This window comes from Meriones unguiculatus, chromosome 11 (genome assembly GCF_030254825.1).
Source record: "Meriones unguiculatus strain TT.TT164.6M chromosome 11, Bangor_MerUng_6.1, whole genome shotgun sequence".
NCBI lineage: Eukaryota > Metazoa > Chordata > Mammalia > Rodentia > Muridae > Meriones > Meriones unguiculatus.
The window spans coordinates 106,796,880-106,815,476 of NC_083359.1; the positions used below are offsets into that span (position 1 = coordinate 106,796,880).

The window sequence follows — 18,597 nt, forward strand, 5'->3', positions numbered from 1 at the left end:
CACTGGGCTATTCCATATCCCCTTTGAGCCTTCTTTGCAGCTGCTCCTCCCTCAGTCTGGGCCCACCTTCAGCCTCCCTTCCTAAAGTGCTCATTTTAGTCCTTCCTCTTTGAGAGACACAGAATTCATCTTTGTATCTGCAGAGGATAATCATTTACTCTTCCCACAATTCCCAGGGCGTGATACATGTTCCATTTTGCAGACTGGGCAACTGATTCCTATAGATGACATGGCAGAGCCGTGTAAGGTAAAGAACTATGTCGGTAAACTCCAAACCACAGCCTCTAATTAGAAATGTTGGCAGTACAGTGCAGCGTCACCCGCTAAGCTAACCTCTCAGCAAGCTCACTGTGACCCAAGGAGATGTGAAAACAGAGTTTCCCACGTTAGTGTTTTATCTCAGAGACACCTGAGAGTCTTGCTGTGTCTCACATTGTCTGAAGAACATTTTCAATTCAGGTTGGACTCTGTAGCTTTATGGGTTTATCAGTGCATTTGTTTGCTCTCTCAACAATTCAGGAATAGGGTGAGATGACACAGTACTGAATGGAAAGCTGTTCTACCTAAGCAGATGGGTAGAAATAGGAAATGGTGGTTATGTGGAAAACAATAGGGGCTTGGGGTATGTATGCTGCATGTGGGATATGTTTACTCATGAATGTTCACAGGTATGTGTGGGCACGTGTAGGTGCATGTGGAGCCCAGAGGTTGACATGGAGTATCTATACTGATTACATATTGAGGCGGGGTCTCTCTCTTCCATCAGAGCTGGCCAGTTCTGTCAGTTTTGAAGCATTAACACGGTGCTGGGGGTCTGAGCTCTGGTCATCACGCTTGCGTGCCTAAGTCCTTTACCCATGTGCCTTTCATGTTTGTCCAAGCCAAAGCCAAGATGCCTCCAGGGTGACGGGCTCCCCTCCCGCCTGCAGGGCCACACAGATGTTGCTACTTGAGACACATCTGGCACACCAGGAACAGATTTTTTTTTAATTTTGTTTTTGTAACAATGTAAATAGTCTTTCTCGATACCTTCATAAAAATTAGACATTGAAAATGAACCATTTACCCACTCAGATCTTATGAACAAGTACTCTTTAAAACATATAGCCACTTCTCCCTCACTCTCTCCCTCCTCCCCTTCCTCTTTCCTTCCTTCCTTCTTTCCTTCCCTTTTCTCTTTTGTCCTTTCTTTACACCCTTTTCCTCTTCCTTCCCTTTACCCACTCCACTTTTTCTCTCTCCCTCTTCTTTTCTCTATCTCCCTCTCTTCTTTTCTCTCTCCCTTTTCCCTTGTCTCCCCTCTCTCTCCCTCCGATGTCTTCTTTTTTCTCTCTCCCTTTCTCCCTTCTTCCTTTATTCTTCCCCCTCTCTTTTCTTCTCGCTCCCTTTCTCCCTAGCTCTCTTTCATCTCAACAAACCAAGCAGCCACTCTACCACTGAACCACAATCCCAGTTTTTTTGTTTTTTTTTAATTTTCAGGTAAGGTCTAAGTAGCCCAAGCAAGATTTGAACCACTATCCTGGATAGGCTACCCTTGAACTCTGTGTTTTTTCTTGTACTTACACTTGTCATCCTCCTGCCTCAGCTTCTTGAATAGCTGTGATTACAGACCTGTGACCAGGCCTGACACTTTGCTGTTTCGTATTTCCACTTACCACTTTCCAAATAATAAGTTTGGCTTTATTCTATCTTCCAGGTTCAGCTTCTTTATTGTAAAAGCCAAACAAACTAGTTTTTTGCTTGTTTGAAATATAATGTCTTTGTGTAGCCCAGATTTGCCTAAAACTTACTAGTAGAAGAGGCTGGCCTTGAACTTCTTATCTTCCTGCCTCTACCTCCTAAATTCTGAGATTACAAGCACCTACCACTATGCTGGTCTCTAAGCCATTTGTTTATTTGAGATAAAATATTGCTGTATAGCCTTGACTAGCCAGGAGCTAGCTATGTAGACCATAGCTTGAGCTTGAACTCACAGAGATACCTCTGCGCCCGTCTCCCGAGTGCTGGGATTAAAGGCGCGTGCCACCATACCTGACTCCCAAACCAGTTTTTGAATGGTACCTGTTCCTGTTGACATTCACACACTCCTAAAGGCTTTCTCACGGGCCAGGTGTTAGCGGATAAGCAAGAAGGAAGTCACGTGAATTTTCTTTACTGCGAAAATGTACACCAGACACCAGAAATTATGTTATGTTAGTGATGACAAATATTTTACAGGGTCTCAAAACACTGCAGAAAAGACTGTTATTTAAGTCAGTAGGGAATTATTCATGGAGAACCCATGTTTTTAAAAAGGCCTGAGACTAGAGCTCTGTCTCTTGGTCTGCATTTTGTCCTTGCTCTGAGTCCTTGGTAACCTTCAGCCACTGTGTGCTGATGTGCAGGTCTGCATTTAACAGCTGGCATTGGGGGGGCAGGGGGAGGAGCATGGCAGAGGACATCTGTAATCTCTACACACAAAAATCTGATGCAGGAGGATGGAGAGTTTGGATGCCAGCCTTGGCTAGAGAGTGAAACTTTGTTTTAAAACCAAATAAGACAAGAAGACTTGTTCCAAGGCATAGAAACCAATAGAAACGTCCAGTCCTTCAAGATCTTTACCCTTAACCTATTGTTCAAACATTTGTTTACATAAACTTTCTTTCTTTGGAGGCAGGGCTTCTCTGTGTAGCCTTGGTTGTTCTGGACTTGCTTTGTAGAACAGGCTGGCCTTGAACTCAGGGAGATCTGCCTGCCTCAGCCTCCCTGAGTGCTGGGATTACAGGTGTGTGTCGCTGCCACACTGGACTGTTCAGATAAACCTTATGAAAATAAATTCATACAATAAAACAAATATTTGTAGTGTGTAAGTCAATGACAAGTGTGACCTGATTCACAAACAGCCAGGCACCTGTACTCTTCAGCAAGTCCACCCTGGCTCTGAGACACCAGTCTCTCAGAATGCAGCAATTTCTGCTGCTCTCCCACTTCCCAGGCCCAGACTTTGGCGCTGTGTCTCTGCTTCTGTCACCAGTTTTGGCTTTGAGCTCAACTTTGCTGTTTGTTCACAGTTCCTTTCTTGTATTGTTGACTAGAATTCCTCTAGGTGTACACCTATGTGTGTGCATATGTGTGAGTTTGTGTGTGTGTATACATATGTATGAACATGTATGTGTGTGCATGTCTGCACACAGATATGTGTGTGTGTGAGTAGTGTATATATGTGAGTATAAACATGTAAATATGCATGTGTGTGTCTCTATAGGAAAGCACATATGTGTATACATATGTACATATGTAACACAATTTGATCCTGTCAAGGGACTCTTTTCTCTGTGGACTTCTGTGAACTGTGCTATGACGCACACTTAGGCAGTTTTACGCTTGTTAGTGAATGTTTGAGAGCACAGTTGTGATGTGGCTCCTCCTTCACTTAAAAAGAATCTCCTAAACTTTTTTGAGAAGTTTGTATCATTTATACAATCTATTTCCAGCTCATCAGCATATGCAACTGCATTTGGCGTTGTCTGTCCCTAGATTTTTAGCACTTGTATGTGTGCAGAGAAAGTAAAACTTGTCTCTTTCATCTATTCTTGTAGTAGAAATACTAAGAGCTTTGTGATATCAACATTACTATATTTCTTACTTTTAACAGTTGTCTTCTATAGCATCATTTCTACAATCATTAATCCTTTAAATTTATGATATCCAGTGATGTATTTTTAGTGATAAATCTCATATATACACACAAATATATATGTATATATATTTATATATATGTATATATATATGTACACATATATTTATATGCTGTGTGTATATGTGTAGGATTTTTTGTGTGTAAGCATTTTTTTTTGTATTTTAGCATCTAAAAATCTTCATCTTCATAATCTCCTGTATAGCTTAACAATAAAGATGTAAATAGCTCATTATATGACTGCGTCCATAACATGAAAAACTCTACCCTGAAAGCATGTGTCTTTTAAATAACAGATTAGGCTTTTTAAAGTATTGGGGTTTAAGGCATTACCAGATCGTGGGCAGCCTTTATTTAAAGCCTTCTCTACAGGATTGTATTTATGATTGATAATCATACCTGAGATCAATATAAAGGTTTAAAAACCACATTCTTTGAGGACATTCATTGGCACTCGGGGTGATGTACCAAGTGACATATCAGTGTTCTAAAACACAAGGTTACAAGAAAAACTGGTGTTTCTTCTGATGCTTATAGAATTAGGTAGTAAGCCCAGCTCCCAGAAGCGTAATCAACACCAGGCCAGTATTCAAAGTACACTTTTCCCCCTCATTTTGTGCTGCACGGTTGTGGGTGTTCATCTAGTATTGCCTTTAGAGATAACAAATTTTCACAGACTTGGGAAGCCATAAAATGCATTTAACACTAAATCTTTACTGAGCATAGTTTAATCTTTCTCTGATGCAGAAAGCACTTTATAATTTTATAGCTCGGCAGGCTCATTATTGTGTGCTGGTTATTATCCTGGCGAAGGGTCGGAGCCTTAGTGAATGGCAAACGCTTGCTAATAGAAGCTCAGCCGGAGAGACTGGTGTGCGTCCATGTCCATCCCTTTATTTTAAAACACACATTTCCCCCACTCCCATCTCTCCAAGGTTTTGATTTCTGCCCTTCTGTATTCTTCCTGAATATATACAACACCCTCTTGAATTTCCTTAACAAAAATACAATTTCAGGCTTTCTAGATGTGAGGACCATGACAAAATGATTTTATAGCCAGTTCTGAAAGTGACTAAACTTGACAACAATTGTGTTTTATGACAACCTCTGCTTTCATGTCCCCAGCCTACTTTTAGATCATCGTTTTTTTCCATCCCAAATATGAACAATTTCATATCTCAGCATTGGCAGAAAACAAATCCCTTTCTCAGGAATACATCTTAATGGGGAAAAAAAGCGCTTCCTGTAAATCACTGCACCTTAAGACCTTAACTCCATAATATTCAATTTCTCACTCACCAACAACCTGGAGTTTTTTCTTTCTTTTCCTTTCTTTCTTTCTTTCTTTCTTTCTTTCTTTCTTTCTTTCTTTCTTTCTTTCTTCCTTTCTTTTTTTTGTGGTTCGTGCTCATAAAGGTTGGGGAAGAATTAGTGTTACGGAAGTAAACCAGATTAAAGGGAATGTGGATCAGATTTGGTAACAGATGGTGTTGTGGAAATTAAAGGTTCTTTGCGAATGGCCGTGGCAGCAGCTTGCCTCTGTTCTCTATGTCTCCCTTCCCCGCACTTGATAGACGGGTATAAATCACAGCAATCCTGTCTTGACAGCCAATTTCAAGAATTTGATCTGGTTAAAGACACGGCTTTCCTTCTTCGTGTGGAAACCTGCCTTGATTTTATTGTCACAGGGTATTTTTTTCTCTTTAGAAATCAGGCTCACCTGCCTCTTCTTAATGAAATTTTGCTTAATTACAGTTTTAGCTCCTTAGCGTTAATTACTTTTCTATTCAATTTTGTATTTCCTAATATCTCTGAGGAATTTATTTGCTTTCTTCCCTACCCTTTTGACTCATACATGTTTTTGTTTTTTCCAAATATGTTATTGATTTTTAGAATTGTCAGAGGCATTCTTTGGGGATCTTTCCTTGAGAATCCTAATGGCCAAAATCATTAATGAAGAATTAACTTTGAGTGTCCTTTTAAAAACTTGTTTTTAAATTTGCTGAAATAGCAGGTTTTCTTATGATTGTTCATGTGTACTTAGTTTGGCCTGACCTTCCCTCTACCTCTTCCTCCCTCTATATCTCCCTACTAAATATTTATTTTAAGGAGAAAGGTTTGTGTGACATGATAAAGTTCCCAAATCAGAAAAGAAAAAGGAAGTTGCCAGAAGCAATCCTTAAAAGTAGCAATATTTTAACAAAATAATAATAATTTTAAAATATCATTCTAATTTTTAAATGAGTGATAGAGGCTGCCTCCCCCATCAGCTAACATAAATTCACCAAGTGACAGACTTGGGCACAGTGCACATGACCAGCCTGCTTCTCTTCTGACCTGTGCTAGCTTAGGAGATCAGAATTAACACTGTTGAGATATAGGATGTCTACATGGCTGCAAACAGCAAACAAACTGTGTGGATCAGGTCTGCACAGACTACTGGGGGTTGGTGTGCCCGGGAGAACAGTCCTGGGGTTGCCTCTGGCAAATCCATGTGGTATTTGGGCTCTCTACCTATCCCAGAAGAGGAAACAGTAGAGAGGGGCCAAAAACACGGGCCAAAGCAATCTGCAGAAATGAAGAGAAGATTCAGTGAGGGGCTGCCAGCAGTTGGTAGAAACAGCTTCCTACTGGCACTCAAATCAAATGTAGTAACAACTCAAAGGCTCCCTGCTGCTAGCTGACAGCATGGTGTCACGCGCTGGGACAAACAACCACTTAAACGCTGATTGCACAGAATTGCCCTTTCCTACAGCGCCTCCCACCTTGGGAGGAATGAGCAAGGAAGAGTCATTTCTAGGAACACACCAAGATCTGGCTCCCAACCAACCTCAGATGATCACTGCTCTGAACCCACCGTAGAACCAGTCTTCCCTGAATGTCAGTGATTCTCAACCGGCGGGTTGCAACTCCTTTGGGGGGGCGGTTAACATCCCTTTCATAGGGGTCTCCTATCAGATATTTATATTTATGATTCAGGACGGTAGCACAGTTACAGTTATGAAGTAGCTACGAAAATAATTCTCTGGTTGGGCGGTCACCACCACAGGAGGAATTGTATTTAAAGAGTCGCAGCACTAGGAGAGTTGAGAACCACTGCTAACTGTGGTTTCTATAGTTTCCCTGTGGTGGGGCGCGGTTTTGTAGTGGATCTTTGAAAACACACGCACACAAGCACACACACTGGCACACACACTGGCACACGAACACGCATGCAGGACCTCAGCGCTAACTGAATGTGTGTCCCTTTATGTCAGACCTCGCTTTCAAGGTCTATTGGAGGTACTTATTAGTGGTTTTACTGGGCTCAAATGCATTTCATTTCTTTTAACAAAACAGAAAAAATTTAAGGAGGCGAGCAGGTGATTCTTGTCACCTAACAACTGAGGGTCCAAATGGTACCATGGCAGTGGGCAACATAGCCAAGTCCTCAGGCAGATCTGCTGTCTCCTACTGAGTCCAGTGCTGACAAGTCCAGGGTCTAAACAGCCTCAGAGAGCCCTGCTCTAGACTGTTCTTTTAAAGATCAGGTATTTTGAATGACAAATGAGATTTAGAAATTGTCCTTTGCATGCCAGTGTTTGGCCCTTTGGATGTGACAAACAGCACAGGAGTCCCTCTGATCTGAACCCTGCTCTTTGATGGCTTCTCTTGGCCTGTCTGAGGCAGAGCAAATCCCTTTTTGCAAAGCCCACCAGGCTGCAGAACAAACCCGCAGTCACGCCCACGGCCTGGATTAAGAAGAGGTGTGGGCTCTGCTCTGCCGTGCCTACAATTGCAGCCTTGCAAGTGTGCTTTGGCTTCATTGTCTCTTTGAGGCTGGTAGCTCAAGAAGATGCCTAGACTCAGAGGCAGAGTCTCCGAATGAATAATTAGCTGATGCCCCTGTTCCCCTGCACCGCCCCCCGGGCTTCAGCCAGACCACACCTGATACCAACAGAGTATCACCCTAACTTAGCCTGTAGTCACACATAGCCCCCCCCACCAGCTGCTTTTATGTCCAGATGTTGTCTTGCAGACTAAGCCATCACCTTAAAAGTATAAACAGAGTTTTAACCCAGTCCAGCAGATGTGATAGGCCGTCTCCAATTGTGCCGCAAATCTTTCTGAACACAGGGGTTTTCATATGTGCTTAAAGCAGCATATCAGCATATCTCTTTTACTGATAGTCCCTACCCAATGCCCAGAGCTGATTCACTGTACCCTGGGGCTGGTGACCCAGCACACCCGAGACACTTACTACCACGTGGTAGACAGGAGGGCATTTTGTTGTTGTTGTTGTTTTAATGGTTTCTTTTCAGTATTCAGATGTCTTACTAGTACCATTCACCCTGTTTCTGAGTAGATTTGGACGCTGCCTTCAGTAGCTAGCCTGTGTCCCTAGAGACTCGATGGGTAACTGTAACTGCTTTTGCAAAATATTTTATTAATGAGCAAAGGGTGACATCTACTCACAGGCACTCCCGATAGAATTATTTCCTGTTTCAGTGTAGCGAAGAGAATGGGAAGGGACATCTGGGCAGCGGAGCTCTCCCTCATTGACCTGGGTTTGATTTGTGAACTCCATCACTGGAGGGTGTGGGTAGAGCATCTATCTTCAGTTGTCGTTTGTAAAGATCAGCACACGGACTTCCCGTGAGTAGAACGTCTGTTTGGTTCTTCTCCAGCGAGATGCCTGAGAAAGTCTTCATTTAGCTGTCAGTCCCCTGTTGTGTCGACGTCTCTGCCCTGTACTCCTTGACTGCTGGAAGACAGAATTGTCTAAACATGAGCAAACCTTATTGATCCATATTTCTCTTTGAAAGATCAGAGATTTGTAGAAGCAGTTGCCTTTTTTTTTTTCCTGAAGACTTGCTACAGGGGGGGTCTGCTCATGGCCTAGTAAATCTCTGAGAAGGAGCAAATGCTCCTCTCAGTACATCATAAGCTTCATTCTGGTGATTTATCTTAGGTAGCTTTTGCACTCCAAGGACCTTCCTCTTTACTGATAGTCCCCACCCAATGCCCGGAGCTGATTCACTGTACCCTGGGGCTGGTGACCCAGCTCACCTGAGACACTTACTACCACGGGGTTGACAGGAGGGCATTCCATTCTAAATCCCTTCTTCCTCCTGGTCTTTGGTTTCCTAGGGATTAGAACTATTCATGGAGATAAAATGATTGTTTTCTAGTGTGTATCATATATCGAATGTCTGATGAGACACTTTAAAAGTTTCTATAAGATCCATAGGTGTTTTGTCTATAGTCAGCTTCAAGAACATAGTTAATGAAGCTGCATTGAGAACAACTATACACACTTGTTGAAACACTTCATTTCCTTCAGTAGTATTGACTACATGGCAGAAGTTTGTTTAAACTAAATGGTATTTCCCCCCACGATTTTCAAGTACTTGAACGTGATTCTGTCGAATAGTTAATAGCCATCATCAGTTAAGTATCATGTTAGTTATAAAGTAATGTCATAAGAATTGATTTGGACTTGGCAGTGGGAGAGAGTACTCCCTTCAAAGCCAAGGTGGATGATTAGCTGGAGTTTCAAGCAGAATCATGGTTTCTATAAACTCTATATTTTATGGACTTAACACTTACGCTGTGTTCCATAGTGCCCATTATGTTAAAGAAAATCTCAGACAGTTAATTATGCAAAACTTCATATATACAATTACCTAGCATTATTATGCATTTAACAGTTTTATTGATTTGTTCATTTGCTGCTTCTAAAAGCTATAAACAAGAGAAGCTCACCCCAGGTTGAAATAGGTCCAAGAAAACAAGCGGAAGATAGAGCACATTACTAAGCATATCTGAGTCCTTTGGTAGAGAGGCCGTCAAGGGTCATGACGTCATGACACAGGTGACATCATAGACCCTTCCATTCCTCATTCATAAGGCTCACCAATCAGGAAGGAGAATACATCACTCTGCAGTGTGGAAGCCACAGGAGTTTCCTACATCAAGAGCAGTCTGGAACTTCCAGTAACAGTGGTGGTGCAGGCCTGTGGTCCAATGTTAAGAAAGCAGAGGTAGTAGGATCAGGAGTTCAGCCTTCACTAATAGGAAGTTCAAGGTCAGCATGGGCTACATGAGACCTTGTCCTGAAAGATAAGATTGGGGACCTGGAGAGATGACACAACAGTTAAGAGTACTTTCAGCGCCCACAGGTCACGCCACGACCTCCTCTCACTCCAGGTCCAAGGGATCTCCTGGCCCTTTCTGGTCCCTGTGAGCCCCAGGCTTGTGGTACACGCAGGAAAATCATCCATAATTGAAAAGAAATTTAATGAATGCAAATGAACAAATGAGTAAAAATGTGGGCAGTCTGAGTAACATCAGGGCAGTCAGCGTGGAGTTTGGCTCCAAGGTGTAGAAAATGGATGCCAGCATTTCCACAGCTACAGGCTTAACATTGCATCTTCCTTCCCTTCTTTCTGGTCCTTCAGGGCTGACAGGGAACATGCTCCTGTGTTCTAGGTACTACAACAAAAGCAGCCTCAGGGTCCACTGGGCGGGGCTTTGAATGTTGGATGATAATCTGAGCCTCTGGGGAAGCTGGTATCCCTAGGGATTAAAGCAGGAAAGCTGATAAACCTGGGGTCAGAAGAGTGAGACTGTTGAAGCTCAGGGTTGTATTCGGTTTGAAGCTTCAGTTCACGGAGAAAGGCAGAAGGTGAATGCCCCACTCTATGTGTTCTGAATTTCTCTTCCCTTGTCTTTGGGTATGTTAGGGAGACCCCTGCCCAGCTGGGTCCCATTTCTTGGGATGGGCTAAGCTGAAGAGTATGTACAAATACTCCCTCAAGGAAGCAGCAATGCTGAATGACTGTGATCCGGTCATGTTACGCAGAAATGTATGCCAGCAAGGGGGCTCCCTTTTTACCTTTAGATGCTAGCGGGTGCGTGTGTTTGTGGACCATGCAGTTTTGTCTTTCTGAGCACCTGGGTCGGGATTCATGAACTCCAGGGGCAGCCAATGATCGTCTTCCCTCGGGTTAACCAGGCAGACCTGAGGATCTTTCCTATTAAAAGACAAACTCCTTTCTCACCCTTCCCCAACTAAGCCAGTGCACCTTAATGCAATGATGGTATGTTAGACACAGCAGTTGTCAAAGCACCGTATTACTGTGAAGCCATAATGACACCCTGTCTCTCTAAAGTAGTCATGTTTTCTCAAATCACACGTTGCACCGTTGATTTCTGACATGACACTTCATTCGGCTGCGTATTCCCTTCTTCAGAATCTCCATTCACTCCACGACAGCAGCTGGCGCCCATTTCGTTACTAAGTGATCCACGTTTTGCCACTTTTGCAGAGTGCAATTAGTTGGGGAGGGGGTGCACTGTTGTTGTGTTGCTTGGGGTTGTAACTCAGGCTGCCAGGGGAGCCAAGAAGAGGTCACTGGCTCTGCGGCCTGTCCCTGGAGGGGATGAGGCTTTAGATTAGGGCCTGCACCTAAAAGCATTAATAATAATAAAAAATAACTGCAGGCTACTGAAAGCTTGCATTTCCGCTTAAACAAAAGTACTTAAATGTTTCCTTTGGGTGAGTTCAGAAGGTAGCAAACTGGCCGGTCCCTGTGCACTTGTTCTTTGAGTAGCTGGCAATTCAGCCTTCTTTCTGATAGTGAAATCCTGTGTTGCATTTGTTAACGGGCCCCGTGGCTGGCATCTGTGTTCTCATGCACACATGTTGGACAGATTTTTTTTTTTTAACATTTTGGATTTTAATGATGACAGGTAACGATTTAGAACCCCAGGATAATACAGAGGAAGCAAAGCAGTGACGTCCTTAAGCGACTTGCATTTGGCCTGTGAATTTGTCTGCTGCTGGTAAACACATGAGACAGCTTTCAGACGTTTCCTGAGTGTGATAATCAAGAGGGAGTCGGGGGCTGCTACACATTTCTCAGGAGAGATAGGAACTTTTTTTGTTTTTCTTTTCTTGAGTATGTATCCCAGGATGGCTTCCAACTCATGTTCTCCGCCTCAGCTCTCAACAGCAGGCATTACAGCCTTATTCACATTTTAACTTTTGTTTTTTTTTTTTTATTTTATTTTGGCTTTTATAGGAGTAGGAAATACACTCATTCTGTGCAAAATTATCTTGGTAAAATATAACTGTTTCTCTCTCTTATCCCAATACTAGGGATGCCAAGGCTCTCAGTAGATCACAGTCCCAGTACAGCCTGGGCTAAATCAGAAAACCCCGTTTCAAAACAAACAGACAGACAGACAGACAGACAGACAAAAAAACAAACAAAGCCAAACAAAAAAATTAGAAGTGTTAAGGAGTCATATTTGGAGCTGGGGAGATGGATCAGTGTGTAAAGGAATTTGCAGAAAAAAACCTTAATGACCTGGCTTTGCTCTGTAGAATCTCTACTATAGCAGAATTAGCCAGCTGCCCCTGGTGCCCCCCCCCCGCCAAGACCTTACACACGTGTCATTACATGCACACACACATACATAAGTAAATTAAAAACTCTTGGTTGAGGGCTGGAGAGATGGTCCAGCAGGTAAATCCACTCCTGTAGAGTGGATTTCAGTTCTGGGTTCAGTTCTCAGCACCTACATGGTGGCTTATGTCTGTAACTCCAGTTCCAGGTCCAACACGTACTTTTGGCTTCTGAGGCACTGAGCCTGCACCCGGAGCACGTAACACATATGTATAAAAATATAAAACATAACAGATCTTTAGAAAATAACTCAAAACTTGAGGAATTGGCTAAAAATCAGGAATATTACTGAAAAAAAGTATATCAGCATTTAACAAACAAGTGTTTTTCAAGTTTGGATTCTTTCTTTGAAATGTAGCCCACTCTGTATGTGGACATACATGTGTGGATGCTCAAACTTCTGCCCCTTCATTCAAGCGTAGACTTTACCTGGATCTGGGCAAAAGTGGCAGAAACAATTAGCTTGATGATTATAATGTAGATTGAATATTAACCCACAAGTTGTTTCCCCTACAGCAGCAACTTTAATGGAGTCTTTTCTTTTTCCCAGTTTCTCTCTCTCTGTGCTCAAATGCACACCACAGTTAATTAAGGGCTGCATTTCCTGAGAAGTCTGATTTGCTTCATCTTTAATATCTAACACCAAAATAATTTATATAATCGTTTATACAATCTAATTAATATGCTAATAGATATGAACATAATATGTTATATATAATTATAGGCTATATAAAATAGATAGTAATAACTTGCAGACCCTAGGCAAGGCTGCGCAGTGTTCCCGTGTTGAAGAGTGATAGTCAGGATTGCTTGAGAACATGTCTTAATCAACATTGCAAGTGCTTTTTGAAGTCTTTCCATTTTAGGAAGACTGTTAAATTCCTCAAATTTTGTTCCTTATATAAAAATATCATTTTCACTTAAAAAAAAAAAAAGGTCAGTTCTGAGACTCAAACCCAGGACCTTATGCACACTAGGCTAGCCCTCCATGTTATGCTTCATATCCCCACCCCCTCGTTCATTCACAGGGTTTCTGGGCCTGTTTCTCCTGCTTCCTTGTCCCCATCTTTTCACCTAAAATAATAAAATAAATGTAAACTGCACTGAGGCTTTAAAATAAATATATCCTACACATTTTGACACATGCTATTTCTATTCAAATTCTTAACTAAATTTAGACCATTTTTTTATTAATCCAATGTGACCTGAAATTTCTGCATTAACAGCACAATGTGGGACATTGGGCTTATTCACTTTGGCTACAGATAAAGCCATCATCTTGAAAACGGCTCTTCCTGACAAAAAGGTGTTCTTTTGAAATAAAGTCTTATTCAGTACATTCCTCTTAGAGTTAATGTGAATTTTAGTGCCTCTAATTTTAGATTGAAGTGAAGTCTAGAATAAAGCCCACCAACTGACAATTGAATTTATAGATAGTTGTGAATATTTCAGGCTTGAATAATAGAGCTGTAGACTTTCAGAGGCCCAGAGCTGGAGAATTAAGACTGGCTGTGGTTTTAGGTTGTAATGTGATGGCGTCTAGGAAGTGTTCAGTGGGCTGAGCTGCTGTGACTGGGAGACAACTGCGTTCTCCAGGCTCCGGGGACTCCTTCTGGGTGTCACTCAACAGGGCAGATCAGCAGCTCGGGGGGGGGGGTGTTCTGTTCCCTTTCCATTTACAGCAGAGGAGTTAGTTACCTGAGAAGCCAAAGCAGAAGGTCTCTGTGTACACCCTGGCTACCCTGCTTCCCGGCTCAGCTGTTTGATATTTATGCATTTGGCTGTACTGGGGTTGAACTCATGGCCTCATGCAAGTACCCTACTCCTGAGCTACACCCTCAGCCTTGTGTGTGTGTGTTCGTGTGTGCGCGTTCATGTGTATACAGGTACCCACATATGAGGGTGTTGAGGCCAGAAGACACCTTGGGTGTCCATCCTCAGGTGCTGTCCACTCTTTCACTTTTCCTCCCTCCTCCTCTTCCTTGTCCTCCTATTTATTTATTTATTTATCTATTTATTTATTTAATTAAATTTTTATTTATTTATTTAATTTGGAGACAGAGTCTCTCACTAGCTTGGAATGTGGCAAGTGGACTAGGCTTCTGGGTATCAAGGCCCAAGTTTCTGCCTCCTCAGCCCTGGGATTAAAATATACGCCATCGATGACCAGATTTTTTTTTTTTTACAAATGTGGATTCCAGGATTGAATTTTGGTAGCACTGTCTCGCCAGGCTTTGTATTTTCTGTTTTTACACAGCATCTAAGCTGAATACACTGGCTTTAAACTCACTACTTGTCGCTGAGACAAGTCTTAAATTTGTGTCCCCTTGTCTCAGTCCTGCCAGCAGAGAGCTTCACAAGCATGTGTCCTCAGGCCCAGGCGAGTATGTTTTAAAGATTTCTAAACTAAAAACAATTAATTACATGTGTATGGGGGCGATTGTGTGCACACAGTTGTAGTGCCTGTAGGGGACAGAAGAAGGTCCATAGGATTTGTTGGAGCCAGAGATGCAGACAGCCTTGAGTCACCTGCTGCGGGTTCTGGGGATCAAATTCACGTCCTTCTGCAAGAGCAGTACATGCCCCTAACCACTGAGCTATCTTTCCAGCTCTCAGCCATGTTATAGAATGTAAACAAGCATTATTGAAAGTTCTTTTGGCTTCTGGATATTTCTGCTCCAAAGTTAAAAAAGAGATGTGAGTTCAGATTCCTCTTCTTCAAATCCCTGGCTATATAACCTTCATTTACTTTAGAATATTTGATGCTTAATTTGTTAAAGATATACTCTAAACCCTTTCTTCCTAGTACACACACACACACACACACACACACACACACACAGATGGATGTTTTAGACATTAAATGAGTCAGTATTTATGTTCAGCTCAGTGCCTGGCACATTATAAGCCTTTGATTAATGACAATCTTATTCATAGTTCTACTAGGCAGAAGTTATCAATTAAAGGTGCAGTTTATGTTGGAAAAGAACCCCATGCAACCTACAGTGCAAATCCAGTTTGTTAGCTTTCATTTGTGGCTGGAGCGACCAGACTTGATTCAGAAGATCCTGTCCCTGTGCCAGGGGCTTCCTTGGCAGCAATGCCCCTGAGCTTCCTGTGAGCGTCCAGGTTACTTTAAAGTGTGGAGTGGTGTTGTGAAAGAGACAGCTACCTGAAGTTTCCTCATTTTTCATGAACAGGTCTGAACAACATGACTTTGACATGTACATATTTGGTGACTTAGCAAAGAGCCATCCTGTAGCCATCTACAGGATGTTAATTTCTGGCCCTTTTCCTGACACTAGTAGTCTATAAATTTTAGAAGATAGATAGATAGATAGATAGATAGATAGATAGATAGATAGATAGATAGAGCGAGCTCATGGAATACAAATATTGAGATGTGTAATCCAGATTATAGAGGAAGGAGAGGGGTGCCTGGAGAAGAGGTGGCATTTTCTGATCAGACAGCTCAAAATGTCCCCCTAGAGGATTGGCTAGGGGTACAGAGAAAAAGAAATCACAAGGTAGGGGCCAGGCAGTGAAAGAGTTAATTGTCCAAGCTGTGAGAGAAGGGGAGAGAGATCAGCCTGACTGGTAGCCTAAGATTATAATGTGTGTTCGTGCCATCCAGCAATTATGAGGAAATAAGTGAAGTGGCAACATAAGAGTTATAAATTAAAAGGAAGTTGCCAACCATTTTCTTTCAAACATTGACTTGAGGAGAACACTTAGCCCAGAGTGCAGGCAGGGGGACAATGAGAAAGATCTATTAATTACAATGCTCATTAGCAGTGGTGGGGACAAGCAGATGCAGGAGGGAGAGGATGCTGCCACCAGGGCTGGCAAGGGGGATAGTTTTTCTTTCTCTAGCTCTTGGGGAAGGGACTACAACCGGTAGGTAAGCGAAAGCAAGGGGGTCTCTGGGTGGCCTTTGCTTCTTTCCACATATGGTACTATGGCTTGGCTTCAGGGAGCACAGAAGTTTCCACGGTGAGGGAGAGGCAAATCCCTACCCTTGTGCTTTGTTCTGACTGCCCACTTAGAAGAGTTAGGTGGACGTTTCTGATGGGAACTTCATACCATCCTCCCTTTCCTTAAAAGGAAATGAAACAATGGGGGAAGGGAGGCATGGAGGAGAGCTTGAAATTTGTTCGGTGATAAAAATATCATTAGATTTATAGTGAAAGTGATAATTGCATCCATCCGGTTATACTATGACTACTCCCCCAAATTCTAGACAATGACCATCACACAGTGGGATCCCCATAAATCAACTTTCCACTGGGAAGAAATTACCTAAGTCCCTTTCTCAACTGTCACCTCTTTATAGTGGCTACTGTAGTTCTCGGAGGCTGCACTAAGAGGGGCTTACACCGTGATGAGGCAGAAAGCCAAGAGGACCAATTGAGTCTTTGCATCTAATTATCTTTATGGAAATCTACCCACTTAAGGGGCCAATGGAGAGAGAGGGTGAACTGTTTCTTACAGATTAGAGAAATAGTTGTCAGATTAGGTTCTTCATCCCAGAGCCTTCACAAGGTGTGCTGGTAAGAAGGTGTCAAGGAGAAGCCCGTTGTAAATCTCATTTTCTCTGAAACGATAAGATGTTTTTCCTATGCTACACAGCACAAGATGTCTCAGATGTCCTGACTCACAGGTACTGTGTAGTTCAGCTGGAATTTGTCAGAGCTCTCTCTTAGTAGTTCTTTCTCTGTGTGTCACACACACACACACACACACACACACACACACATAATTCACTAATCAGTGCTGTCAATCTTCCATGAAGTTTTGTGAAATGGGTGAGAATCTGATGCTTATAAGCCATCATTATGGAGCCTAAGAATATTTGTGCTGGCTGGGAGAAAAAAGTTGGACACAGCATCACGATGCAGCGTGGAGCAGAGAGTGGCGATTTACAGAATGTGAAGAGTGACAGGGACTTTGCAGATCACCACTGCTTTGTTGATGAATTTAGAACGGGAGAGCCAGAGCAGCATTGACAGTGGTTCTTCAAGAGAAGGATAAAATAAAGGCAACCAGATCCTTTAGAGCATCTGTTTATGGCCTGTCTCAGAGCTGTGATGTAACCCTGTCATGCCCTTATGCTGATTACCTTCTTGTAGAACAAGAGATATTGACTGGAGGGTGAATGATGGGTAGTCCCAGACCTTAGGAGGCACACTTAAAGAGCAATGCCTTTAACATACCAATACTGCTGCTCTCTTTCCTCTTGGCCACAGCATTGTGTCTACATCTTTGAGACTATTTGACATTCTCTCTCTTTCTCTCTCTGTGTCTCCCCCTCATTCTCAGGCTTCTCTGCAGAATGTCAAACAAAGATCGACACATTGATTCCAGCTGTTCGTCCTTCATCAAGACGGAACCCTCCAGCCCCGCCTCCCTGACGGACAGCGTCAACCACCACAGCCCTGGTGGTTCTTCCGACGCCAGTGGGAGTTACAGTTCAACCATGAATGGCCATCAGAACGGACTGGACTCGCCACCTCTCTACCCCTCTGCTCCTATCCTGGGAGGAAGCGGGCCTGTCCGGAAACTGTATGATGACTGCTCTAGCACCATCGTAGAGGATCCCCAGACCAAGTGTGAATATATGCTCAACTCCATGCCCAAGAGACTGTGCTTAGTGTGCGGCGACATCGCCTCTGGGTACCACTATGGGGTCGCATCATGTGAAGCCTGCAAGGCATTCTTCAAGAGGACGATTCAAGGTGAGTGGCCACCTGTCCAACTCTATTTCTTTTCTCTTGTACTTATTCTCTTATTTCCTACCGTTTGCATACTAATAATTCTATTTTCTGTAGAAGACACAAACATATGCAGGATATGTCTAGTAACCCCCCTCTAGTGTACACTATGCCCCCTCCTGGTTCACAGTGGAGTTCATTGTAGGCAATGATAATGAGGGGGCGGGGTTGAGAGCATAGTAGGTCTGGAAAACAGCCAGGCAACACACAGTAGGTTCGCAGAGATGTTCATCACCTTGCTTTTCTCCTAGAGTAGGGAAGTGATGCTTATTTAGACCACTGTTGCTGTGCCCTCCTTGTGAATTAAAATCCTTTGGCAGTCTCACAAACATGTGGATTACTGTGTTCTCTCCTCAGGATTTCTGGCTCATTAGAACTGTGGTGGTGCCTGAGAAGTTACAGCCCTCAAAAATGTTCAAGGATGCTGGTTCTGGCAGTCCAAGGGTCATAGCTTGAGAACTGCCACTCTAGACATACTTTATCTCAGACTCAACATCGTCCCCTTTTAGCCGGGCATATGTTTCCCATCTTTATAAATGAAGTCATGTGAAAAGTGTGCCAAGGAAATTGCATTTAAGTATAAGACATATCTTCAAACAAATACCAGCAATGCATAACCAAACCTTTACAAATCTGTAGATCTAGAAATAACATGATTATTTCCTATGCAAAATATAGAATGGTTGAAATTTGTATC

General features: G+C 42.7%; 1 protein-coding gene across 14 annotated transcripts in view; it reads left to right on the forward strand.

The window, feature by feature from the left end:
• Positions 1–18,597, forward strand: part of Esrrg (estrogen related receptor gamma) — a 612,722-nt gene that overhangs the window by 420,310 nt on the left and 173,815 nt on the right. For all 14 annotated transcript variants that reach the window (XM_060364903.1, XM_060364899.1, XM_060364900.1 and 11 more), the window contains one exon: positions 17,449–17,864. In XM_060364903.1, the coding sequence (XP_060220886.1) occupies positions 17,462–17,864 (403 nt within the window). In that variant the 5' untranslated portion in view covers positions 17,449–17,461. The remainder of the gene's footprint in view (positions 1–17,448; positions 17,865–18,597) is intronic.